Source organism: Carassius auratus, unplaced genomic scaffold (genome assembly GCF_003368295.1).
Source record: "Carassius auratus strain Wakin unplaced genomic scaffold, ASM336829v1 scaf_tig00215606, whole genome shotgun sequence".
NCBI lineage: Eukaryota > Metazoa > Chordata > Actinopteri > Cypriniformes > Cyprinidae > Carassius > Carassius auratus.
Window position 1 is genome coordinate 38,812 of NW_020528160.1, and position 26,987 is coordinate 65,798.

Genomic DNA, 26,987 nt, shown 5'->3' on the forward strand with positions numbered 1-26,987 from the left:
GAGCTATGAGATTGTTAATTCTAATGTATGCTTTTATTGAAGCCATCAAGACACATTATTTTGAACTTGTTTTTTTAATAATTGTTTTTTTAATTCCTGGTTTTGCATGGGCAAGAAATCTCACCAGTTAAAATTAACATCTAAAATATGTTTTATAGTTATCCCTTGTTAATTTGATTGTCAATCTCAATTAAATCTGTATAGTTCTGTCCTCATTTAAGGTGTTAAGTACACACTCTTGTACCTTTGTGTTTTTGTCTGATTCTATAATACAGTTTTTGCTTCAGAACCATGTTGGTAATGACGCAATTCACCTTGTAGCTCGTTTGTCTGGTTGATCACTGGTCATTAGACAAAAAAAAAATCCCAATTTGAAAACTGAAAGGGAAGATACTTTCAGAACCATGTGACATATTCATATGGTAGAAACTGTAAAATTAGTGTGTGGCTCCAAATTTAGCATATCTTTAAAAGCGAGTCACTGAGCCATTCATTCAGTTAATTTGTTCAAAACACTGATTCTGTGTCACCACTACTGAATATTGGCCAAAAAAATTCAATGGTTAATTATATTTTTACTTTGTTAGGGATGTTTTTTTTTTTTTTGTGAAGCAAAAATGGGGTTGAGGAATTTTTCCACTCATACTCTGTGCATGGTTTATCTCCGAGCTGGTACATAATTTTGTTTTTCCTTCCTTCCTGATCCTGACCTGTTTGAGCATAGGTGCAACAGAATGCACATGAATGGATAGTTAAGTGCTGAAACAAAACTTTTCCCACCCTTTTACCTTATCAGCCATCAATTTCTAAAGGCAGGATTGAGGAGTGGGCAATGGTCCTTGTCTCTTCTGCTGAGCATCACAGCGATGTTTGATCATAAGAACCAGATCTAGCAATGCTTTGCATCAGATGTTTCATGACTCGGGTGATCTACCTCCTACTAATCATAACATGTTTGGTACAGATGTCCGAAACCCGAATGTAAACCTACCTAGCTTGCCTGTTTGTAGCTGAGGCCCAAATAAAGATAAGGTATGTGATCTATTAACCTTTAGAAGAAGAGGGAGGGAAAGTGGCTATGGTGAAGAGTGCTGCCTGTTCATTCTATACAGACATGAACATGTTTATTACAACACTTGCGTGTCTGGAGGACTGTAGATTGATATTTCTGAAATATGGTTAAGTCTAAACTGGCCGACTAGCTGTAATATTAAAACATCAGTATGGATGTTATGACAAGAACATGAGGCTCATTGACTTGATGGAAATGTTTATGAAGGTTAGGTGAGAATTTCAGTGATAAATCGATTTAAAATGATTCTACTATGACTAAAACTATGTATCTTTAAACTAATCATTGTTATGATAACTAGACAGTGATGACTCTGATTTAACTAACTGGTTTGATTCATTTATTTGTGATTCAGACTACACTTTTCATGTTTTATGTTTTGATTCTCTAAAAAGAACTAGTTCAAAAGAGTTGTTTGTTTGGGATTAAACTATATTGTTATATATGATTCATCAAAAAAGAACCTGTTCATAAGAGTCATTCTTTTATGATTCAAAGCACCATTTTCCTGATGTATGTTTTGATTCAGTAAAAGAAGCAGCTCTGTAGAGTCATTTGTCCAGGACTACACTGTTTGCACTGTTGATTCACAAAAAAAAAAAAAAAAGACCTGGCACATAAGAATCGTTCAGATATTAATACCGAGCTATTTCACTTCATAGATAGCCTCTTGAACTTCCTTTCTCAATCTGTAGCTCATTTTTTATTCCGTCCCTGTACAATTAGGATGTTAAGGGTGTGAGACTGTATAATTTTCTCTGATGTGACCCAGCGCAACTGGAGAATATGATTCACTCAGCCTGACCCAGTTAAGATGCTCCTCTGCTCCTTCTCAGCGCTCAGAGGCTGGATCAGGTTTCATATTGGGGTTACGCAACATTGAATTTGGATCCTGGGAATCACTTTTCTGTCTTCTTTCTCTGCACTGTCCCTCATTTTTTTGTCCCCTCGCTCCTAGTGTCTTTCACTAGAAGTTCTGTAAGGTGAGAGTGGATGAAGTTTCAGTGCGGGCAGAAACAGGGTCAGCTTTTTGAGCTCAGCTGGGTGTGTAACTGCATTATTGTGCCTTCAGGGAGGAACCAGATCGTGCTCTGGAGTCTGTGGTGTCAGTATTGGGTAACACCTTTATCTGTTAAACAGGACAGAGGAACTGAGATGGGTCCTGATGCTATTACATAGACCAAAGGGGAAAAAAATGTATTATGACAAATTATTATCTTAGATTGAAATGAGATTTATTGGAGAACATATTTTGATCTTGAGAAACAGACTTTAGTAATCTCTCGAGTTTCAGAAATGATCTCAACGATCAGATTTTGCAAGATACTACAAAGTCTGAAATTAAATGTAAGAGATCAAAACCAAACCAGATCACCCAAAAATAAAACTTCAGTCATTGTTTACTCATCCTCATTGTTGTTTCAGATTTGCATGATTTTTGGCCGTACTTGATTAGTGGCTTCTACTATAATATCATAACTGTTGTTTTAATGATGTGCGAGCAGACATGATCATCAAATATGCCACTGTTAAACATATGCCAACATTTTTTCTCATAACTTTATTTATGCAATTGTAATTGCAGTGTCAATGCTTGCATGCCACCTCTAATCAAGAGCATTAATCAAAATATCTAAATGCCACTTTAGGTGCAGCATCTGCAATGCAAATATGTATTTTTTGATACTGAATTCAGTTGATTAGTATCACCTTTTTTAATCTAATTCAGTTTATTAATTAAATGTAAGAGTTTTCCATTAAAGATGATACATACATCTAATAAGGTTAGAAAAATGCCACTGGAAATCATTTTAAAGCGGTTTATATTACTCCTTAATTGAACTGTAAAAATATTGTCTAATTATCACTATTGATGTGGAAAATGTGGAAATATTATTATTATTATTATTATTATTATTATTATTTTATTTTTTTTCGTTAATGCCCCCTCTACATATGATAACTTTCAACAGACTGAAATGTATGATGCTGTTCATTAATAATATGAATATGTGCAAAAATAAATGAGATTTCTTTTCAGGCTTGTGTGGTTAATTTAGACCTTAACACCAAGGACAATAACCAAAAAATATAATAATATTAGCATTGACACCAACGAATGGTAACATTCTGTTTATTATAAGTGTCTTCTGCCACATTAAATGCACAGTCCTTTCAAAGTCGTGTGGACTCTGAATGAATATGAATGTTTTATTGTTCATCAGAAAGTGATTCCAATGAAATTGTTGCTCTGTGACATTATCTTCATAGCTGTGGTGTGAAAATTTGTCAAAACTTGATTAATTGTTGTTAATGGGCCTTTACACTTTAACTTTGTAGCACTACCCTGATTAGGCAAGCAAGATTCTAGGCCAGAAACCTCATATACCAGACCAGACGCAAATAAAGGCCAGTCATTATTCTGCCACACTCCTGCAATGTGTCCTTGATTTCCTGCTTGTTCCTTGTCTGGACTGTTATCGCTTCAGTTCCATTGTGGCCGAGGTTGTTGAGATATTTTTAAAGAGGTGATGTCATCTGGCTGTAAATGCTGATCAGAGTCACAGACGTGAGTCAACGTCGGGGAGATGGAAATCCTGAGCTCTCCGAGGTGAGAGGGAGTTACTTTGCATGCAAAAAAATGTGACATTTAGATTGTTTCTCATTCTCTGGGAATGTGTGTGTGCAAGCCTGAGCATGTGTTTTGTGTATATGTGTGTGTGTTTTTCAGCTGATCAGGGCTGAGGGAAGGGATGGAATGAAAGAATAAAGAAATAAGGGGGAGATGGAGAGGAAAAAGTGATGGTTTTCTTGGTTTCCCAGCTTCCTCAGTGTTATTATGTGCCATTAGCTTGATTATAGGCCCATGCCAGACTGGGTCCACATCTGGAACTGTAAATCTGCCAGATGCAAGAACAGATTTCTAAAAAGAATTAAATCTATCCTATGGTGGTGTGTGTGGCAGGTTGCTGTTTTTAGTGCTTGTTTGCTGTTGTGAAGAAGATCTTTAAAGCTGAAGTGTGTACTTTTTTCTAAAGTTATCAAGTTATCGCTATCAAAACATTGTCTTGTTGATTTGAGCTTCCTGACTGGCCTTTACACAGCAAAATTGGTGTGAATTTGAGGTGGGACTATCTGTTGTATCAACTAACGGTTAATTCGTTTTAAGGAAACCTGTTTGAATATAATCATTATGTTTGCAAAAATTACACCTTTCGCTTTTAAATTTTACTGCGAATTTGCATCGTTGCAATGCTTCTGCTGCCAGATGTTACTGCATATAGTAGATTTGTCTTTTTAATGTGTTTAGGGAGGTTTAAGAAATTGGAGTCTGTAAAAATCTTGTGGTTTAAATGTCATCCATGTTCGAATTAGGTTAAGTTGAAGTCCCTAGTTCCCTAGATCATATCCCGTAGTTATCTGTAAATTCATACCAAAGTTGAATTGTCTTTTTTTTATGCTTTTAGCGGCACAAAATAAAAAATGCGATAAATTTTTGTGTGTACATGTGTGTCTGTGTGTGTATTAGTACTGTCAAAGGTTTAATCATGATTAATTGCATCCCAAAAAAAAAAAAAAAATGTTTTATTTCTCAGATATTTTGTGTCATTTAAGATCTCTGAAACTCCAGAGGACAAATATTGGTGTGTATTTTAGATCTAATAGTCTTTCTTCCATGTTTGGTGAAACACAACATACCTGTCCAGTTGCACTCTGATCCATGTGCTCTATGATCATCAAACATCCAGGTCCCGAGGAGGATCTGAGATGATGTCATCAAGGAAATGATTGTTTCACTGGTGTTGTTTTGGTTGAATGAAAGGCGTGCTGTTTGACTGTGTGAAGGGGTGTGAGGGCGACAGGGAAGTGGTCTAGGGAATACCCCACATCGCTAGAACATCAGCCATGCCATGAAAGGACTCTCTGTGACGTGGTCACAACAACATGACCCGTGAAGGTAGGGGGTCCAGCTTCTTTGTATGACACCCCCCTCTCCGCTCCCCTCGTCTCTGACATTGTATGAATCTTCTCAACTTTTCTCTCAGGGGATTTAGCCCTTAAATGCCCCCCTCAACCCTACAGACGTTCAGACTCCAGCCATCCTCAGGAATGAGGGGAATGAGGAGAGCAGAAAGAAAAGAAAGAATGGATTGAGAGCCTGAGGGCTAGAGAGAGAGAGGAGGGGGAACAGGAGAAGAGAGAAGGTTTTTGGACCCCGCAGGCTTTGGCGTGTTAAGCTGTAGTGTTAATGATTTTATTTGGGCGGTAATTACAGGCTGTGGTGTAGAGCTCAGAGAAAAGGAAAACAAGCATGCTCAGAATCTGAAAGACTGCAGGAAGCTTCAGCAGCTCATGAAGTGAGGTTAATGTAGAGCTTCTGTCAATTTGACAATTGATTTTTTTTTTTATTAGTTTTGTTATTTATTTTTATTTTTTTAATTATTAAAATTGTATCAAATATTTAATGTAATGAGTTGTTCCACCTATTTTGTTTTTTTCTAAATTGGAATATTGATGCATGCTAGTAAAAAAAAAAATAATGGTCTGAAATTTTGTTTGTGTGTCTGTTTTTTTGTTTGTTTGTTTTTGTTAAATTGTTTAGTTTTTAATTTTATTTTTTGTTTAATTTTTGTGTATGTGTTTTGTTTTTGTATTTCATTTTATTTATTTATTTCAGTTTTGTTTTTTGTTTTGTTCCGTTTTTTTTTTTCAAATTAAAAAATGTAATTGTTCCGCCTTTCTTCACAGCTCATATCACAGAGACTTCTTATTTTCATCTCATTTTCAGTCTCATTTCATTCTTATTTTTCAGTCTATAGTCATCTAGAGAACACATAAAGTAACTGTACCAAGTCACATTAATATACTGTTTAACCTGAATACACTGTATATATGTCACATTGTGGAGATTGTGGGCTGTGAATCATTTCATGTTAACTTTCAAGGAAACAGGTTGGCTGTGGGTGGTGTGTGTGTTTAGCAGTGGAAGTGAAGGCATTTATGAGCCAATAAAAAGCCCCCGACCTCTCTTCTCGTGTCTTCCTCTCTCCTGGAGATCAGAGGACATATGTACACTGTAGGTTGATTTTTGTGGTTTTTAACAACCGAAATTATTCTAACAAAAAAGAACCACAAAATGCCACAACATTTTATGAACATCCTGCCGTAGTTAAGAAACAATGTATGGACCTGAAGGTACAACCACAGTACGTTTTCGTAGCTTAAGGCTTCTGTCTGTAATCTCTGTAGCTGTTGTTTTTCCTGCACTACTTCAGAGCATCAGATGAATGGTTTTGTTGCTCTTGGTTTGACCCCTGGGGGTGACGTTTGTGTTTGGAGTTAAATTGGACAGGTTATTGCTTTTGCAGAGGAAAATGGCACCAGTCAGCTGAGAAGACATTATCATTGCTGTGCTGATCTTTCCCCCCACCTGAACTTTGGCTGTTTTTAAAGAGTTTTAAGAGTGTCATGTGAAGCAATTCTGTGAGGTGTTCATCCAGTATGACAAGCAATATTGCCTTTGTTTTGATCAATCTAAATGATACATTACTGACTTGTGTTGACTTCTGTGCTGGTCTGTTGTGCAAGTGTTTTATGCTTTAAAGGCTGCAGTCTACACCCTTGTTTTCTGTATTACGCAAAAGTCGAATTAGTTCATTTCAAATCATAATATGTTGAAAATGGTGCACTTGGAAGTTGGAACAGAAGGAGTTTGGAAACTGCCACATTGATTTTTAAATGTGCCAATCTAAATGTAAGAAATTAGTTTTACAAATGCAGTGAACATGCTAATTGTACATTTGAATTGAAACTGTCATTCACAGTTATATTGCTATAATTGTTTCCAAGTTGTATGGTCAGTAAATGGCAGTAAATAAAATTCAGTGTTTATTACATAGTAAATATATTAAAAAATTGTAATATGTGTTAAATGTTATCTAATAAAACAAAAACACTCGAATCATTTTAGTAATTCTTTTGTGAATTTAAAAATCACAATGTTGTCATTTACAGTACGAAACATGGATAACGATTCATTTATTCATTTAGAAATCTTCTGAAGACAAAATCAGTTTCACCTGATTCAGTTGAGCTTTTATTGTAGTAAATGACTAATGGAAATTAGTGTGTATATATATATATATATATATATATATATATATATATATATATATATATATATATATATATTTTATAGGCACAGGTTTGCTGCAAGGCAAAATGTCCTGTTTTTTTTCTCCCTTTTTTAGAGGCACACATTTGCTGCAAGACAAAGGATCCTGTTTTGTTGTTTTTTCCTTTTTTCTTTCTCTCTGTCTGGTCTCCTTGCTGTGGTGGAGAGACTGTCGCCCTATAACTGCATTTTATATACAGATTACATCATCATATAAACATTGGTGACATCATAATGATTTCATCCCGTTCCATAACCCACCAGTAGCCTTTCAGTGAGACGTGTGTGGTTCAGTGTGTATTTGTATTGTGTGTGTGTATGTGTGAATGGCGTAGCAGATGAGGATCTGCTTTAGTCTTCATCATTAGCTGATTTCAAATTAGGCTAATTACTCATTTAAGAGCGGCCTGGCTTTTAGGCCTGGCTTTTCACTGTGTAATTAGATATTATTTTAACAATTTGTCTCTCTCTCTCTCTCTCTTTCTCTCAAGCTGTTGTAGGGAGGGCTCCATGAATGTTCGTCACCATGATGATGATGGACCAAATGCTGGACCTCCCGCCTCCATTGAGCAACGAGGTTCCCATGATGCACCACGTGATCAATGGCGATGCACCACAGCAGGTGAGTTTGTAAAGTCAGACTTATTTATTGACAGCAAGTCTCAACAGCCTTTCATATTAAAAGCCAGAAATATTCTATAGCAACTTTTTATCTAAGACTAAAGACCAAGAATTGTTCCCTTGTTCGACAAATTGAACATCTGCTCTTGTTTTACAGGTGATCCTGGTCCAGGTGAACCCAGGTGAGACGTTCACCATCCGCACGGAAGACGGGGCGTTGCAATGCATCCAAGGTTCGTTCAATGAAGATCTTCATATTGCTTTTACTAAATGTTACTGATCAAATCTGTGAGTGAATCAGACCCATTTGGAAAGGAATCAAGGGGTTTTCTCTACAGTTTATGATGCCATTTTAAGTCTATTTTACATTTAGTATGAATACATGAAGGTGTTTGTGTGGCCCAACACCTTAATATGCCACCACATTTGTGTGGCATATTATATATATATATATAATATTCTAGCCAGTAAGTCACAAGGATTTTTTTCCCTCAACATTTTGCAACCCTAAAATGTTCTACATAAAAACTATTTGTAAACCTCTAAGAGATCTGGGTCATGTGACAGTGCTACAAAACCATTTCTTACCTTCTTGTGTGTTTGGCCAGTGGAGAGGCGTTCGGTCACTGAATCCCTACACTAAATTACATCTGACCTCATAATGTCTTTTTAACTTCATAAAGGCCACCGAATTCCCTCAGTAAAAGTTTTGCAAGTATATGTAAGAGATTTGAAGTGGACAGTCACAGTAGCCTAGACCACAGGATACTGGATCTGACTGTCCGGGTGCTCCCATCACTGTTTACACAGCTAAGAGGAACTTAAGAGGAACTGCGATGACTGTTTAATTCAATTTGTTCAATGAGAATAGCACAGCAGAATCAGCAGCGGAGGGCTGTTTAGTTTATTCTAGAGACATAGCTGGCAGCTGTATTCGGAGAAAGAGAGTCTGTACCTCACAGGTGTGGAGAAGATGCAGCTGAAGGCCACGGTAATGTTCCGGCATGTTCAGGATAAGATCTTTGTTTAATTTTCTAACGTTTGTACGAGCTTTGGCAGCTGCACTGGATAAGCTAAGTCCCCTGTTATTCTCTGATGTTGACTTTGCATTTGAATTGCAAACAATTTGCTGATAAATGTTTTCCCAGGGCTGGGCAGTTTACCGTTGGCTTATCTTTATTAAAACAGTCCTGTAAAGAGGTGCTACAGTACATACTATGTCTGTAATTCAGAGCCCCTTTAGCATTTGAGAGTGTCTAAAAGTGCTAAATGAAGCTCTGTGGACATTTTTCGAGCAGGATCTGTTTCCGTAAATCACAGTAATTGCCTTATATTTTTCAGACTGCTTACTGTTGCTAGCTGTTAGGTTGTCTGAATGACAAGTCGACAAATTGGACTAAAGAAAGCTCTGTGTACTGTAATTAGGCTGGATTTAAAGGAACAGTTCACCAAAAGAAATGACAACTGTCCTTATTTTCTCACATTTATGTATGGAAACTTTTTTCCGTCACTGAATAAAAAGTAAAAAAAAAAAAGGTAATTGCGGCAAATCTGAGTTTTTCTCTCAGAATTGCGTGTTAGTGTCTCGCAATTGTGAGTTTATATACCGCAATTATGAAATTATAACTTGCAGTTCTGACTTTATCACTCTTAACTGCGAGGTTATAGCTCACATTTCTGAGAAAAAAATATCAGAATTGTGTAATATCTTTAAACATGTTATTTATTCCTTCTAATATGCTGATTTGATGCATTTAAAAGTAGCGTGAAAATACAATATATATAAGTATAATAATTGTATTTTAGTGGCCAATTACATTACACAAAGTGTCTGGAGAGTCAGTGTCGACTGTGGTGATTAAAATATGAGTAATCCAGTTTTATGAGATCTAGCTTTTATGTTGTTTCTTTGCGAAGCTGTTTGTGTGGTAAGAACCCGAGTTTTTCGGTGGAAACGTACAGGGATGTGAGGTTTGCTTTCCATTCCTGCTGAGGTTTATGAAGCTGAAAAACATCTGAATTCTACATCCTCCTCCTCCTCTGAATCACCTTTCCTGCCAGACGCAGGGCTTCTGATGGACGTCTGCAGGATTGACTCTGATGCAATCCTTCCAAGCGACGGTCAATAGAATTGTGAGGTGTTATAAAAATATGTTCTGGTGCTCAGATACGTCACTGTGCATTAGTCCGTATTCTCACAGACATACTGTCGACTCACTCTCATCAGGAGGCCTGTAAAATACACACACACACACTCACACATGCATGCATGCATTCCAGACTAATGAACCTTTAGATATTATTTATTGGCAATATTAAGTTCACCTGATTTTCTTTGTAAAATACTCTCTGTGTCCCTGTATTCCAGCGCTATCTCTTCCTTTCACTCCTTTTCTCTGGACTGAGTTAAATATGTTTCCTGTTGATGTGGCTCGGAGACCACCCCCCCCCCCCAGTGGCCCCCCAATCCCTCACCCCTTTCCTCCAGCTCCGAGAATCAGAACTCCAAAAGGCAGATGTCTAATATTAGTGGCCACGGTTTTGAAAAGCTGTGTGTAAAACAAAAATGTGTCTCCCTTCTGACAGTCGAGAGTGCAAGAGGCCTTGGGCAGACATTTAGAAGTGAAGGAAAACTTCGAAAAGAATGTGTACATGTGGAGATCAGGCACCGCTAACACATCACACCTGGCCCAGCACTCTTTCCAGGTTAACCCTGTGCAGACAGCAGTCGCCTGTGGCCTCAAGGGAGACAAAATCCGGCGCAGTCATGGGGGGGCGCGAGTTGTGCTGAGCTTTTGATCTCGCTGTGGGACATGCTGGTCTTGATGAACGTCGCATTGCTTGCTTATGTTAAAGCATCATAAAACACTGTGTCTGGCCCATCTCTGTTTTGGGGTTTTGGAATATCCAGAGTTCCCTTCATGTAACGAATGACCAAACTGTGGAACGTCTTTTATTAAATTGATCAAAAGTGACAGTAAAGACATTTATTAGATTTCAAATGATGTTTAAAATAAATGCTGTTCTTTTGAACTTTATATTCATCAAAGAGTCCTGAAGCAAAAGTATTATGGGTTTCCACAAAATAGAAATCAACACAACTGTTTTCAACATTGGTAAGAAATGTTTCTTAAGCAGTAAATCAGCATCTTAAAATGATTTCTGAAGGATCATATAATATTGGTTACTGGACTAATGGCTGCTTAAAATTAAGCTTTGCCACAAAAAAAAAGATTTTACCATGATACCATGTCAAAGAAGTTGGATAAACTTCTACAGCGGGAAACGGGAATTACAACAAATGTAATTTTGCTTTCTCATTGGCTCTAATAGCAAAAAAAAAAAAAAAAAACTTTCCAAAAGAGGAAAAAATGTTTAGAGATTGATTATATTGGTCATGCTAGAGAAAGTTGTCGTTTTAGAAACACTTATGCAGCAGTGTGATTGTGAACTTTTTTTTGTCATTTAAGTTTTTTTTTTTTATATACATAAAAACTTTGCTAGTTTTACGATGTTCATCATAGTCTGTGAATAGGTCCATTATAATAGTATAATAGTAGTAATAATAATGTCAATAATCAGAGCAACAGAATACTCAAAACGCACAACTTTCTACACTTGCACTCAAACCGAGAGTCACACACACAGATTGAGTTCTTCTTGAGCAGAGATGCTTATACATGCTAACAGACGTTGACTCCTCCCACAGAAGCCCGAGCAACTACAAGCAGCAAAGAGCAGGAGTTCCTGGAACAGATGGTGGTTAGTTTTATAAAATAAAATAAAAATGCAGTTTATTTCAAACTCACTAACTCAAGTTCAGGTTATTTGCTTCTTCTCCTTCTTGCTCTTTGTTGTTCCTGTTTCCCTTTTTATGGCATTTTGGTGTTTTTTTTTCTTTCCCTCGTTTAGTGTGACTGTTCTCATCTAGTCTGCACTCTTTCCTGGTGGAGGAAACCCCCTCTGCCGCACAGATGATCATAGCAGAGCTTCAATTCCATTCCTCTGACTCACTCCGCTGAGGAACAGTGGATTTTTGTGTGCATCATGGAACAGGCAGAGAGAGCGGTCTGAGGAAAAAGGCAGCGTTGTGTCTCAGTCACGTCCTTTTGGTGGTGTGCTCTCCGTGCTTGTGTCCATGAATGTGCCAATCTTTTCTAAATATATTGGCACCCTTGATCATTTATTTGAAAAACCTTTTTGAACGAAAGCTCTGAGGAAAAATTATTCCTCAGAGGTTGCTCTTTCATAGCTTGGGAGACATAAAGTCAGTGTAGAAAATAAAATTGATCCTGTATTTTTTTCCTTAGAAATGTCCCTAGTCTTTCTGTGCATGAATCATTAGTGCATGTTATTTCAAAGGAAAGAATCTTTGTAACCTTTCTTCAAAACATCCTCTGCTTCTGACATCATCAAGCCCTCTTATATTTATAACCCGATCATGACCGATCAGTTCCTGATGGATAAAATCAAGTCCCACCCTACATTTTCTTCCTGATTAAATATCCTGTTTTATTCAGAAATGAGTCACATTATTAAAGTAGAATGGTTTCCGATATTCTCTTTTGAAGTTTAAGCATACGGATATTTCACTTTAAATTACTTAGTATGCAAATAGAAACAAACAAGGTTTTTAATATATTAGGAAGGCTGTTTCAGCATCTCAGTGCATTCATTGAACTCATTTATTGAAACCCACAGCACATATAAAAAAAAAAAAAAAAAAAAAACATTTGTAGGGATGTAACAATGCACCCCAAGCTGGTTGAAAATAAATACAAATATGTTGTGACTCAGATCGTTTGAGATGTTAAAACAATTGCGATACAGTTGAGGGTGAGAGTTTTTGTGAATGTATCTCTGAGGAGAACTGACTGGCCGTCTTTGGGAAAGTTGACATGGTTTTTTCTTTTCATCTGGCCTTTGTATAACGCATATTAAAGCGTTGTTTGAACACAGTACTTCTTTGCTTACCACGGTAGCAAAGGAAATGCTATATTTGCTTCTTTTCCATAAACGCCACCTACTGTCAGAGAGTGAATTTGCATTTTCACTCAGCTCGTCTGCTGTTTTTGTTTCGTGCAGATGTTTTATGCAGTAAGGGGAAGTTGTGGCCTAATGGTTAGAGAGTCGGACTCCCAATCGAAAGGTTGTGAGTTCTAGTCTCGGGCCGGACGGAATTGTGGGTGGGGGGAGTGCATGTACAGTTCTCTCTCTCCACCTTCAATACCACGACTAAGGTGTCCTTGAGCAAGGCATCGAACCCCCAACTGCTCCCCGGGCGCCGCAGCATAAATGGCTGCCCACTGCTCCGGGTGTGTGTTCACAGTGTGTGTGTGTTCACTGCTGTGTGTGTATTTCGAATGGGTTAAATGCAGAGCACAAATTCTGAGTATGGGTCACCATACTTGGCTGAATGTCACTTCACTTTTTCACTTTTAAAGTCAGACCATCTTCAAATTTCGAAATCATATAGTATAATTTGGTTACTGCTTGGTTGGATCATGATTAAAATACAGTAGTTGCCTCAAATGTTAAATGGAATGAGCGCAAACAAAGCCTTCATTTTGTTTATATGAAGAGATTTATTTGATTTATTTGATTTTGGGTTTGTTTTAAAATTTCAGTGTAGTTTTGTTATTTTGAATATTTCAATTTCACAAAAAAAATGTGAATTTTATTCAAGCAATCATAAAAGCTCACCTTTTCATTTATAATTTGTCTTAAACAAATTTGACTTTGTCAAATCTCATTTTGTTAAAAAAAAAAAAATCCCTAAAAATGTTTATGAATTTATTACTTTTGCATAAGTCTTGATTCACACTCCTTTTAGTCTTTAAGTTGGTATATAGGACATACTATTGAGCTAATAAAAAGGAGATCTCAATTGTGTTTCTGCTGCTTGTTTTGTTTAAACATTTTTGTATCCTAATTCCCTGGTTTTCAACCTACTGCCGCCACTTTCTCCAGAACATTTTACAGTGGAACATTCCACCAGTTTGTTTTTTCTCTTCCTCCTCTCTCTCTTTCTCATTTCTCTGGCTCTTTCTCCATTCTTTTTTGCTGACCTACTATTTTCAGCTACCGCTGTGTCCTGCAGCAGATTTCTGCGTGCCTTCATGGGGCAGTGGTTTGGTAATCGTAGTCTCAAATTTCAGGATAACAAGGGCACGCATAAAAACAAACCCGGCAGATTGACACCTTCGCTCCCTGCCAGCTCTCTGGCACAGTTTGCAGTGCCCGGCCCGAACAGAATGAGTATGCACTTCATGAGAGTGAACTCCATAACCCTCCTCTGGTTTACTAACCTGTGCAAACCCACATCACAGATTTAATCTGAGTGTTCTTAAAGGGACAGTTCATCCAAAATTGACAGTTCTGTTATTATTTACTCAGCCTCATGACTGGAACAAAAAAGGAACATTTTTGAAAAAAAATTCTTCAAAACCTTTGCAATATAGTGCATAAGTCATAGATCAGTTTAATGATACTTATACATTGCTTTTGTGTACTTTTTTGAAGTTTGACAGCACCAGTCTCCAGTTACTTTCATTATGTTGCAAACATTGGGCAGAGAATTTCCAGAAATTAAATTTTTGTGCTCCACAGAAGAAAGAAACTCTAATTTTCTAATTTTTGGGTAGACTGACCCTTTAAAAGCAACTCTTTGTGTCGGTTTGTATCAGCTAAATTTGATCCTGGGATATATTTAAATTAAGGAGCCACACTGAGTCTGATCTCCATCTGAAGTAACGTGAGCACAGTTTGGGCTTTTTAAGGAATTTTTTAGATCGACAATGGTACCATTTATGAACGTGACAGGCTTCATCGAGACGGGGCTAATCCAAGAGTCTCTCTCTCCCTCTGTCTGTCTTCCTCAGTTGCCCTCTCAATCTCTGTTGAGTCTGAACTGTAGATCATGTCAGAGCAAAGGAAACTCCTTTCTGAGCACAGAGCATGTCAGAGCAGGTCTGCCATGGTAGTCTGCCCTTTTACCTCTTTTTTTTCCCCCCTCAAGCTCTACAGTGTTTCTTCTGAACCTTTATATTTGTGTATACCTAGTGTGCTTAAAATCAACATGACGTCAAAATTCACCAGAATGGCCTTCTTATTAAAACCTTTTTTTGTTTTTGTTTTTTAATTGGAATGAAGCTGAAATAAAATTATAAATATTAGATGAGATGTGTTCCTGTAGCTCAAGTGGTAGAGCATTGCCTTATCAAGCACAAGGTTGGGTATAAAAAATAACAAAAGCACATGATTTAAATAAAATGAATTTAAATAGGAATAGATTAAATTAAATACATCTTAAAGAAAGTAAACTTTTTCTATCAGTTCTGATTTTCATTTATTTTCATTGAAACTGAAGTACTAAAATGAAAATTGAAATTAAAACAAGAAAAGAGAGCTAAATAAAAAAACTAATATAAATAACAAAGCACATGACTGACATAAAATTTAACTTAAAAAATAAAAGAAATAAATTAAATTAAAATACAATTATTGAAATTAAAGGGTTAGTTCACCGAAAAATGAAAATTGTCATTAATAACTCACCCTCATTTCGTTCCAAACCCGTGAGACCTCCTTTTATCTTCGGAACACAGTTTAAGATATTTTAGATTTAGTCCGAGAGCTCTCAGTCCCTCCATTGAAACTGTGTGTACGGTATACTGTCCATGTCCAGAAAGGTAAGAAAAACATCTTCAAAGTAGTCCATGTGACATCAGAGGATCCGTTCGAATTTGTTGAAGCATCGAAAATAAATTTTGGTCCAAAAATAGCAATAACTATGACTTTATTCAGCAATGTCTTCTCTTCCGGGTGAGAGAGTTAAAAACAAACCAGTTTGTGATATCCGGTTAGCGAACGAATCACTCCATGTAACCGGATCTTCTTGAACCGCCAAATCTAACTGAATCGTTTTAAACAGTTTGCATCTCTAATAAACATTAATCCACAAATGACTAAAGCTGTTAACTTTTTTAATGTGGCTGACACTCCCTCTGAGTTGAAACAAACCAATATCCCGGAGTAATTCATAAACTCAAACAGTACACTGACTGAACTGCTGTGAAGAGAGACCTGAAGATGAACACTGAGCAGAGCCAGATAAAGAACGAATGAGTGACTCATTCACGAGTCAAGAACCGGTTGCATCAGTTTTCGGATATGTAAATAATAATAATAAAGTAACACTGCCAAAGACAAAAACACTATTTTTAATTATAAATGAATGTTGTTTACTAATTGAATTAGTAAACCTGAGTCAACTAACTCTAGCATCAAATGCTCTAATGTTCAAATTCACTGAGAAACCCCCATGTTGAGAATGGCAGAGCTGTGGCATATGCTGATCCGGCGTGCAGGGCTGGAGAGGAGCTGGAGGTCAGGTCTGCCTCCTACATCATTTTTCTTTCCCATTCACAAGGAAGTCACCCTACACAAGAGTCCCTTCAGCCCCAGCGAGGTCAGAGCAGGTCTCTGAGCCAGCTACTGAAATCATTGGCCAATAGCTATAAATCAGAGGCACGTCTTTATCATTGTGTGATTCACTCAAACGTGTGTTGCTTTTGGGTTTTTTCACGGATGTTGGGTGGGGAGAGGGTAAAGTTCTCACCCTGTTAACTCAGGATGGGAAGCATGGAAATGAAAACAATGCCTTGAAACACCAGAGATGGCCTGGCATGATAGTGACACCCTGGTCTAATTCTCTGAATGGGCTTTTATCAATGACACTGGGAGTATTTGAGGTCATTCCTCAGACTAATCAGCTGCAGAGAGGGGGAGCGTCTGGAGGGTGGCTGTGAAGTATCTTGTTTTCCTGGAGGGCTGTTTGCGTAACGCTCTCCACGCAAGAGCTGAATGAGTCCACGGATTTTTTTTATTGCACATCCTGAAAGCCAACACCCTCCCACCCCAAACATGCTGGGAATTCACAACCAAGCGCTACATATGCACAGGGCTCACCGCTCTTAAGGCAGGGTGGATCTCTAGACAGACAGTTTGGAATATTGCCGTTTTTGGGCCATTTTGTTTTAGCTTTGAAAGGTGGGCTTTGTCTTAGGTTCAGTTGAATTGTCATCTCGCAGCCAAATCCCATACTCCATTTCTCTGTGGCCAGTATCTCGTTTAATGGCTTTCATCTGCTTTCTACATCTTTTCTTGCATCTTTTAAGTATTTTCTTATTATCTAATATTTAAAAATAAGTACAAAAAATTATTTAATTCTTTCTAGCATTTGCATTTCAGTAAAACATTAGTAAACAATTTTTTATCATTTAAATTAAAAAAAAGTTCTAAAATATAGTCAATTTTGAATTTATTTATTATTATGTTTTCTAGCGCTTGCATTTCAGTAAAACATTTGAAATGATTTAAGTGCAAAAAATATATATTTTATCTTATTTTTCTGCCAGCAGTTAGATTTTTTTTAATGTCAGTTTTTTATGTTTTATAAGATATTGTGACAATTTTGAATTAATTTATTTGTTCTATTTTTTTTCATATTTCGGTAAAACATTAAAAAAGTAAAACATAAAAACTGTTTATATATTATAAAATATATTGTGAATTAATTAATTTATTTATTGTCAGCACTCAGTATGCCGTTTGAAATCAACCATGTTTTTTATGTATAAAAATTTGTATATTTTATTATTTATTTATTTATTCTATTTATTATTATTTTTAACGGTTTAAAATATGACAGTTTGGCTGTTGCCAATAGCAGAATTAATCAGCAAATTAATTAGTCTGACTTTTACCAATGTATCAGTCTATCAGTAATTTGCTGCAGATCACACATAATATTTTTCTTTTTCTTTGGTTTATGAACATTCAGTCAGTTACGCAGTTCAGATTTGTACAAGTGAAATCAGTTTTACATCAGATGATCTGGAGCACCATAAGTTCAAAATGAATACCAAGATAGAGTTGAGTGTGTGAGCTTGAAACAAATGTTTAATAACGTACAGATTTCAATATTTGTATGAATAAATTGTATTAATTAAGTGTGAAAGGGATTTCACAGGTCTGAACCAGCATTTCTGACTGAGATCTTTACCTGTGGGATTCGTATTTGGACCTTTTAATAAAGTGTGTTTGTCCGCCTGTCCGAAAGTGTGTGTCTCAAGGCAGTCCGCCAAGATTACTGCCATAACTTTCATTAATGCGAATACAAACATCTTATAGTAAATATTTGAGTCTGGTATACATCTCCCCCTGTGATTTGAGCCTGTGCAAATGCAGAGAGGAAAGCATAGCTCTACTGTCTAATATTTAACAGTGTTTGGAGTTCACCAGAGGTGAGTTATAACTAAATGACCGTTGCATTATATTTTGTTATGATTATGCCTCAAGATGGCTTTTTTTTTGTATCAGAGTTTAGCTGAGGGACTATATAATGGTGCCTGAATTAGGACAGATTGTGTGTAGGGAAATAATTGAATGCCTCCAGGGTCTGTGAAACACAAATACGTCCCCTTGATCAGCTCGTCTGTTGGATAAACACTTCGGCTCCCTGGGCTGCAAATTTTCCTCGTTAGATGGAGAGAAACAGATAGTGTTTACAGCAAGAACAATGGGCCGTGCAATCACAGAAACATGAAAACACACACTCACACACACTATGTACTGAGGGACACAGAAAATTACCATCTCCTATATACATAATCAGATCGACTGCAGGTCTGGAAATCTGCTGTTGTGTCTGGTTGAAAGGAGAAACAGAAGGAATTGTGATGAATGGGTCACATTATAGTGTGTCCTCAACGTTTGTCCAACCTTTGGATGTTTTTCTCTCATTTCTGAAGATGAATTGGTATGGTGCAGCTGAATGCTGTGTTCTTCATATGGGTTGTTTCTTTTTGTGCTTGAATGTTGCTCGATAGAGTGCATGATCCAAACCTAAATTTATATAATTCATGACTTAAAAAATTTTGTAACGTGATTTTGATGTAATATAGTGTAGTAAACTTAGGCGTCCCACCGAGGGGACAGGTGACAGTTAAAATCTCTACTGAGGAACGGTTGTTTTCTCTGGGCAAATGGGCTATCCATGTATTTTTATTGTTGTCTAGGAGAAACATAGATGTTAAAGTGATCTCAACTGTGATTTTTCTCTCCTACAGTGTCCTTCACACACACACACACACACACCCTCCCAAACTCATTCGCTTTCTCAAAAACAGATCAGATTTGCAAACCATTGCAGTAGAAGCACTTATTTTCTTTGCCCAGTGGCCCTCAGATTGATGCAAGACATTCTTTCCGGAAACATCCCTTTCTCTCGCTCTTTTCTGCTTGTCGTCTCCCTGTCTGGCCAAGCTAGCCCTCTAAAGTGAATCAGTGGATCTTGTTCAGGGACTGATAGTTTGTGGAAGTTTGCTCCTCTGCAACACTGTCACTCACAGCTTCTCTTAAAAGTACGAAACCGAAAATGCTACTTGGCAGGTTTTCCTCAAGAGTGGAGTAAAAGCAAAAAAAATCACCGTGCACGAGGATGTGCACTCGCACACACTTTGGTGGTGTGTCAGCGGCCCCCAGCAGGACTGAGTGGACTTTATGAAGTACCCAGCAGGCCCTGCAGTGGGGGAGAGAGCTTCTCTCTGAAGCACAAAGAGGGGTTTGTTCTGCTGAAGAGGCTCTGTGCCTCGACAGCCTCTTCAGACGCTTAGCAATCCAGCAGTTTTACCCCCGTTTCCTACATCCACCTCTTTCCATCTTCAGACATTGCTCATTGCTTCTGCTTAGCGGATGATAAATGGACAAAAAAATATTTTAGACCAGAGACATTAGGTTTTACTCTTTTTACTTAAATCCATTAAGCTTCCGTCATGCTTAATGCGGCATTATAGCACTCTCTCATGACACCCCAGCACAGGGGTGTCCAATCCTGCTCCTGGAGGGCCAATTGCTCCAACCCCAATTAAACACTCCCGAGGCGGCTAATTAAGGTCTTGCTAGGTAAACTAGAAACATCCAACTGGTGTGTTGAGGCAAGTTGGAGCTGAACGCTTTAGGATGGTGGTCCTCCAGAAACGAGTTTGCATCACTCATATATTTTCTTCAGATAATTAGAAATGGGGTCTTTCATTTTATGAGGTCATAATTTATTGTAAAAATAAATGGGCGATGTGGGAACATTGTAATTATTTTCCCAATATATTTTTATCCACAGACAGTCTCTGTTGGTAAATGAACTGCTTAGGACTGTAGCCCAGTTACTGTATGTACAGTGATATGGAGATAAGACAAACAATATATGTATCTGCATATATTTGCATGTCTTTTCAATGATTTACAAGTCCACCACAATTATTTAATGTCTTTGAATTAACCTCATTTAGGGAATTTTGTCATCAAAATTAATCTGTTATTACCTTGTTATTTTACTAATAAAAATAATACAAGTTTTTTTGAATTTTTATTTTAGTTTCACTTTTAGGGATTTGTAGTATTTAAAAAGTTTTTATTTGAGTTAGTCACCAAGGTGACATTTCTTATTTTATTTGAGCTTTTTTATTTTTATTTCAGATTTATTTTAGCTTTATTTGTATTTATTTTGATAGATTTAGTTAACTTGAACAACACTAATCTTATGTTAACTTTCATTGCATTCTTTGACATTTTTATAGCTTTAGTAAAAATCCTTTTTTCCTTTCTGTCTTTTTCAAACCTGTATTTCTTTTCATTAGCCTTCACGCCATCCATTCCTTCAACCCCTTTAATCGAAGTAGAGGAATGTTTGTGTTGAGTTCTCTCTCTCTTCTTTCTCTCCTTTTCTCTCATGCTCTCTCTCTCTCTCTCTCTCTCTCTCTCTCTCTCTCTTTGTGGGTCAAGGATGAAAGGGCCCTTCATATTACGAGGCTGTGATACAATCCTGTCACTCAGTCATCTCAAAGCTCCCCCCAAACCTCAAACTCAGCTCCTCAACTTTCACAGGAGCGACAGAGAGGGGGGCGAGAGAGCCCCGCATACCTGAGTGAGACCCTTTCCAAACACACGGGACGATCTCAATGGATTTTGTTGTGCTCTGTACACGTCGCTCTGTGAAAAGGGTATTTTAAGCTGCCATGCGTATACACTCACGTCCCAGTGAAACAACCCACACACATCGCTGTGTACACACACCCCTCCCCTGTCCCCGCCGCTCAAAAAACTCCTGTGAAGCCCCTTCAATACAAGAACAAACAGGGTCTTATTCAAACCCAGCAACGGCTAGCTGGAGATACTGACCCTGGTATTGACTGATGGGGGAGAAGGCGAGGAGGAACTGTAAAATTCATCAGGGTGATTTGTTGATTTCCTCCACCGGAGGCTGTCACGCCACGGTTCCTGCAGGGTCTGGAGGAGACGCCGATGTCTAAAACAGCTGGTGGCCCTCAGCTACACGAGCCTGGGATGAGGGTCCTCGTTTGAGATGCATCTCTGAGCTTTATGTTCTGACAACAAGCCGTTGGTGTGCTGGGTGGAGGGGTTTCATTCACCAGCGTCTCATGAGAGCCATAACAGAAAGGGTCTGTGTGCTGGCGGTGGCCCTTTCTTCCTGCGGTGCACCAGTTGGACCTGATGGCTCTATTTCTACCGCGTTGACTGCGGTGAAGACATAAACAATGCCTTAAATTGTTTGTTTAACCCAGTGTCACAGTACAAAATAAAGGCCTGCGGGATGGTGGGTCAAAAATCAAGTCAAGCTGCTTTTATTTGTGTAGTGCATTTCACAGTACACATTGTTTAAAACGTGTTTTTAAATGTAAAATCGAATACAGTGTTCTAACTACATGCGACTACATGCCACGACATGCAATGAAAGGTATCTTTTCAATGTTAATCTGAGTTTTCGTCCTAACTAGATGTGAATGTGACACGTAAAAAGTCTGTTTTAGAAACCGTTTCTATTTCCGCAATGTCGAAAAAAAACTGGAACAGCAACATACAAACTAGATGACCATAGATAATTCTCAGCTGATTATGTGCGTTATTCGAAGTTAAACATGTGAAATGTAAGTTTAAATATCATATTGTGTGGCCTCATAGCCATATCAAAAGCAACAACAGATACTTCAGATCTTGAAAATAAATCAAAGCGAAGATGTACGTTAAAACAATGCAAACCAACATGCGTATTCCATAACAAAGATGGTATCAGTCACTCAGTATGTACATTTAATCATGTTAAAAAGGTTTAAAATTCCAGAGAGACTCCGCCCACACATGCTTCTGATTGGCTGTGATATTTGATTGATTCCTTCGCAGTATCGCAGAGCGTCTACTGTGGACACTCAAACTACTTGTCGCAGAAATCGGCATGTCGTGTGTAACTTAAGACACGGTGTAACAGTCATTTTCTGCTGAATTACCAAAAATAAAATCTGTTTTGTTACTTTAACATATACTGACAACCAGTACACTGATGGAAAAAAGTAAGCCACATGATGATTCAAAGGTAACCACATAGCTTTTCCACAAACTGAGGTAAATACTGATATGTAGAAGGTGCACAGTGTCATGCGCACAAATACAAAACAACACTGTAGTACAACTCAACTCGCATTGAAACAAACAAATGAACATGTTTTAAACAAAACGAGCTGCGACAAAACCCTAATATACATAACTAATAACAATCATTATTAGGAAGCTCAATTATTTAACAAAATACCATAAAATGTGAGCTTTCACATGGAATTATTTTCACTGTAAATTGCAATGAGATGAATTGTTGATGGTTTTCGCTTACACAGACTGTACATTTAACAGTTTTTTTTTTTGTAAAATTACATCAAATGTAAGGTTAGATCTATTCGTTTTTCCTTTGGGTATAGCAAGGAAACTCGAGGTTAACCGTTTTTACTGTAGCATTTTTACAGTTAAATTGAGTCTTTCCTACAGTGTGCTTATTTGTGGCTATCTAAACGGTAGTTGTAAATGTGCTATATAGTGTGTGTGTGTGTGTGTGTGTGTGTGTGTTTGTGTGTGTATATATATATATATATATATATATATATATATATATATATATATATATATATGTAATGAAGAGAATGCAATTGGTAGTTATGTGATTAACTAGTGCAATTCCATCTCTTATGCATATACGTGTCTTATTACCAATGCATTCCTGTTTTTCTGCTGTTTTCTTGTAGCCCCTGGAATTTTCTTTGCTTAGGCTTGCATTACGTGATGGAATGAGGGGGCGGAGTCAGCATTGTGTTACTGTTTGATTGACAGCTCTTTTTTTCTTCTGCTTCAGGGCCTGCTGAAGTTCCCATGATGTCACTGAACGGTTCCATTCCACCAATCCACGTTCCTCCTGGCTACGTCTCCCAGGTAACCAGCAGGAATGGGTCAGGGCCATGCGTCAGGGTGGCCAAACCTCTCTCACACAATGAGGATGTGATTTCACCCCTCATAGGCGAATATCCTTTTCTTGGATACACGTTTACAAAGTGTGATTCTAGTATGCAGGAGCCAAATACACAACAGAAGAACAGGCCTAAGTTGTTCATTTTTACAGAACGATGTCAGGCTAGAGTTTGCTAAAGGTCGACGGCAGTGACATTTCAGAAGAAAGGTTAAAAACTCTTGCAGAGAGGGCAGGAAAAAGGGTTTGAGTTGTGGGTGTAATAAATCAGTGGGAGGGTTATAATGGCACAAAGGTCACTCGTGTAAATATGATTCATTAGCGCATTCCACCCGAATGTGAAGGGCAGGACCCGCTCACCACTTTCCCTCTTTGAACTTCCCAAAAAGATAGAAGCTTTTCAGCTCAAGTGCATCAAAATGAAGTGATAATAATGCTCATTATGTGTGTAATTGTTGCTCTGCTGCCTCAGAAAATGATGGGAAATGCCGTTTTATTGCACAAGCATGAGGCCTCATAAATGGCAGATTTTAATATCTACATTAAAAAAAATCCATATGAACTAGATGTACAGTGAACATACAATATCATTCAAAAGTTTGTGGCCAGTAAGTTATTTTTAAAGATTAATTTATGCTAATTAAAGACATCTTCTATTCTCTCCCAGGTTTCATTTATTTCATCAAAACGACAGTAAAAACATTAACATTGTAAAATATTATTTACAAATGAAAAATTATTGTAATTAAAAAAAATTCAATACATTTTTTCAGGATTATTTAAGTTATTGTAAGTTTCTTTACTGTTACTTTTGATTAATTGAATGCATCTATGTACTGCATAAATTTATTAGTTACTTAAAAAACATTTTTAATTGTATTTAAACACATTACATGATAAATAATTACGTGCCATACCTTGATACATTTTCTTTATCAAGTTAATTACCTGTCCAGATATACCTGTCCAGAGTTGTTTAGAATCATATTTTCACCGTCTTGACTTTACAATTTAATATTTATATGTAATGTTAGTGAATAAATCCAGAAACTGAGTTTGTAGACCTCTGAGATTAATAATAATAATATTTGATTAAAAAAATATATAGTATTTAATACTAAATTGAAAATATTAACAATTTCACATCAACAGTTAGAACTAAAGTTGATACAAAAGTTGGTTGGTTGGTTAAAGTTGGTTCTCCTGTAATCACTGTAATGTTCTTTTTTTATTTTTGCTTAATTTATGAGCACAAACAACATTTGACATAATCTGTCTTTACATGTTCCAGAATATGCAAACTCAAACATAAATCTGTGCTTGTTTTCCCCACATGTCAGCATTTATCTCTGGACAAAGGTTTCCATTCGTTTAAAATGGAAAAGCTCATTGGTATTAGCCATCATATTTAATTATAAATATGGAGTGAACACTTTGTAAACCTTTTCGTGTACTGTTTGCCAGAAAACAACCCTCATCACTGTATGTTCAATCACTTGCACATTCCATCAGTTACGAACTAGACAATAAGGTACATGCTGAATAAGTGTTTTAATAGCTCTCTGCATGAATCAAGAACATACTGGTTTTCCTGCAGTAAAAGCATTTTTAGTAACGAACAGTTTTCTGCTGTCGTCAGTAACCTCCCCCTTTAACCTTGGGTGACCAAGCTGGTCAGCATGGGACAGTGAGTTGATTCTCCCATGTGAACTGTTCCAGCAGATCTGTGATTCCTGTAAGCATCTTCCATGCATGCATTCCTCCAGTGGAATGTACTTGTAGCTGTTCCATTACAAGGCCTTGTTTACTTTTGCATTCCTGCCCTTTGTTTAAAGTGGCACTGAACATCTGTGGTTGCCTCGTAACTGCTGGCATGTTAGATCCGGTGTTGTTTGTCGGGTGGGGCACTAATGGCTGACAACAGAGGGCCTGTGAGGTTGGGGATTGTTTGGCTTGATGTCTGTGGATGTTGTTTTTTCAGGTTCTGGAAGACAACACAGGCTTGCGGAGGGTAGTGGTCACGCCTCATTCTGAATGTTATCCTCCAAGTTACTCTCCGGCTCTGTCCCCGAGCCACCACATTCACCCGCAGTACCTGACGCACCCACACTTTATTCCGGCTTCACATACGTCATATTATCCCCCAGGCAGCCCCGGTGATGTGCCCCCACACCAGTTCTATCAGCACCGTCTGCCACCCATCTACCCGGAAGGTAAGCTTCATAGTCCACTGTAGACTAAAGGTCCTGGACTTTTTCACTTCTTTAAACACATACCTCAGTGAGGATGGGCAACCGTCTCTTTGTACTGAATCATAACACTGTCCTAACTAAGCTCAACTTGAAAGCGAAATACCACACAAAGCTATGAAAACACAACACAGCCAATCTGAACATTCATTTACCGTGAAAAGATGAGACATGCTCGACTGAATATTTCTTTGTGGTTTTGAGGAACTATTTTCTTATTCTTAAATGATTGAAATCATTTTTGTAGACTAATATACATTTTAAACTAAATATGAAATCTTATATATATATATATATATATATATATATATATATATATATATATATATATATATATACACACATGTAGAGAGAGAGAGAGAGAGTTTTTTTTTTTAAATATTTTAATGTATAAGATACGCATTTGTTTAATAAACATACAATTTATTAAACTAATTTGTGAATTGAGTTTAGTTTTAAGTTATTTTTATTTGTGTGGTCACACACAGTTCTGAATAAAATAACGTTTGTGGACAAATATAAATTGTATGTTGAATATATATTTTTTTATTAATATTAAATATATACTGTATTTTAAAATTTTATTTATGTAAATTTTATTTTAAATTTTTTGTCGTCATGTGTATACTGAATATGAACTGAATTTTAAATATATAATTAAATTAAATGATTCTTAATATATGGATTGCTGTACTAAAGGTTTAAATCATATGCATGAACATTGCTGCACAAAATTAGATTTGTAGACAAATAAAAAATGTTTGGTGAATATAAAAATATGCTAAATTTTATATATTATAACATTTAAGATTTTTTTTACATATTACATATTTTTAATATATTATAACATTTAAGATTTTTTTACTTATTGCATATTTTTATATATTTTTATATATTTTATAAATTTTAAAATTTTTATTTTTTTCAATATTGAAAAATATTTTAAGAAGTTTTTTTTTAAATTAAGAAAGCTATTTTGAATATATAATAAGAGTTTTAAGAGGATTTATTTAACATTATTGTGCTTATATATACTCAACGCTAAACACTTGTAGACTAGAATATAATTGTGTATATTGAATTTTGTAAACAAAATTAGAAAATAAATCAAATACAAAGTATACCAGTAATTATGTTTCACATAAATATTATGTTGCTTTATTTAACATTTTTGTGTATGCAACATATTTGCTTTCTGCTTCCATAGTGTAATTGCAATCTTTGTCTTATCTCAGAGATTCATCCCGCTGTATAACATCTCCACTTTCATGCGGTCATGAGGAGTACTGTAAACCTCCACCCAAGAAGGCCTGCAAACAGCCGGTGGAGCGTCCCAAGTCTAAGTCATGTGACCAGCCCGCTGTCCAACAGCTACAAGAACACCACGGCCTGCACCACCACCACTAACGGCTACGGCAAGAGCCACAGCAGCCCTGGAGGAGGAGGAGGAGGAAGCCCCGGCAGCAAGAGGCCAGATCGAAGAGCCAGAGGAAGCCCCAAACA

At 37.0% G+C, this 26,987-nt stretch overlaps 1 protein-coding gene across 2 annotated transcripts in view; it reads left to right on the forward strand.

Moving 5' to 3' along the window:
* LOC113095086 (fibronectin type III domain-containing protein 3B-like) overlaps positions 1-25,626 on the forward strand; it is a 29,834-nt gene extending 4,208 nt beyond the window's left edge. Inside the window, exons 2-5 of one of the 2 annotated variants that reach the window (XM_026260699.1) lie at positions 7,739-7,869; positions 8,026-8,101; positions 23,125-23,201; positions 25,217-25,626. In XM_026260699.1, coding sequence (XP_026116484.1) covers positions 7,762-7,869; positions 8,026-8,101; positions 23,125-23,201; positions 25,217-25,471 — 516 coding nt within the window. In that variant the 5' untranslated portion in view covers positions 7,739-7,761 and the 3' untranslated portion in view covers positions 25,472-25,626. The remainder of the gene's footprint in view (positions 1-7,738; positions 7,870-8,025; positions 8,102-23,124; positions 23,202-25,216) is intronic. The other variant, XM_026260698.1, reaches the window with a different exon arrangement.
* Positions 25,627-26,987: the final 1,361 nt, after the last annotated feature.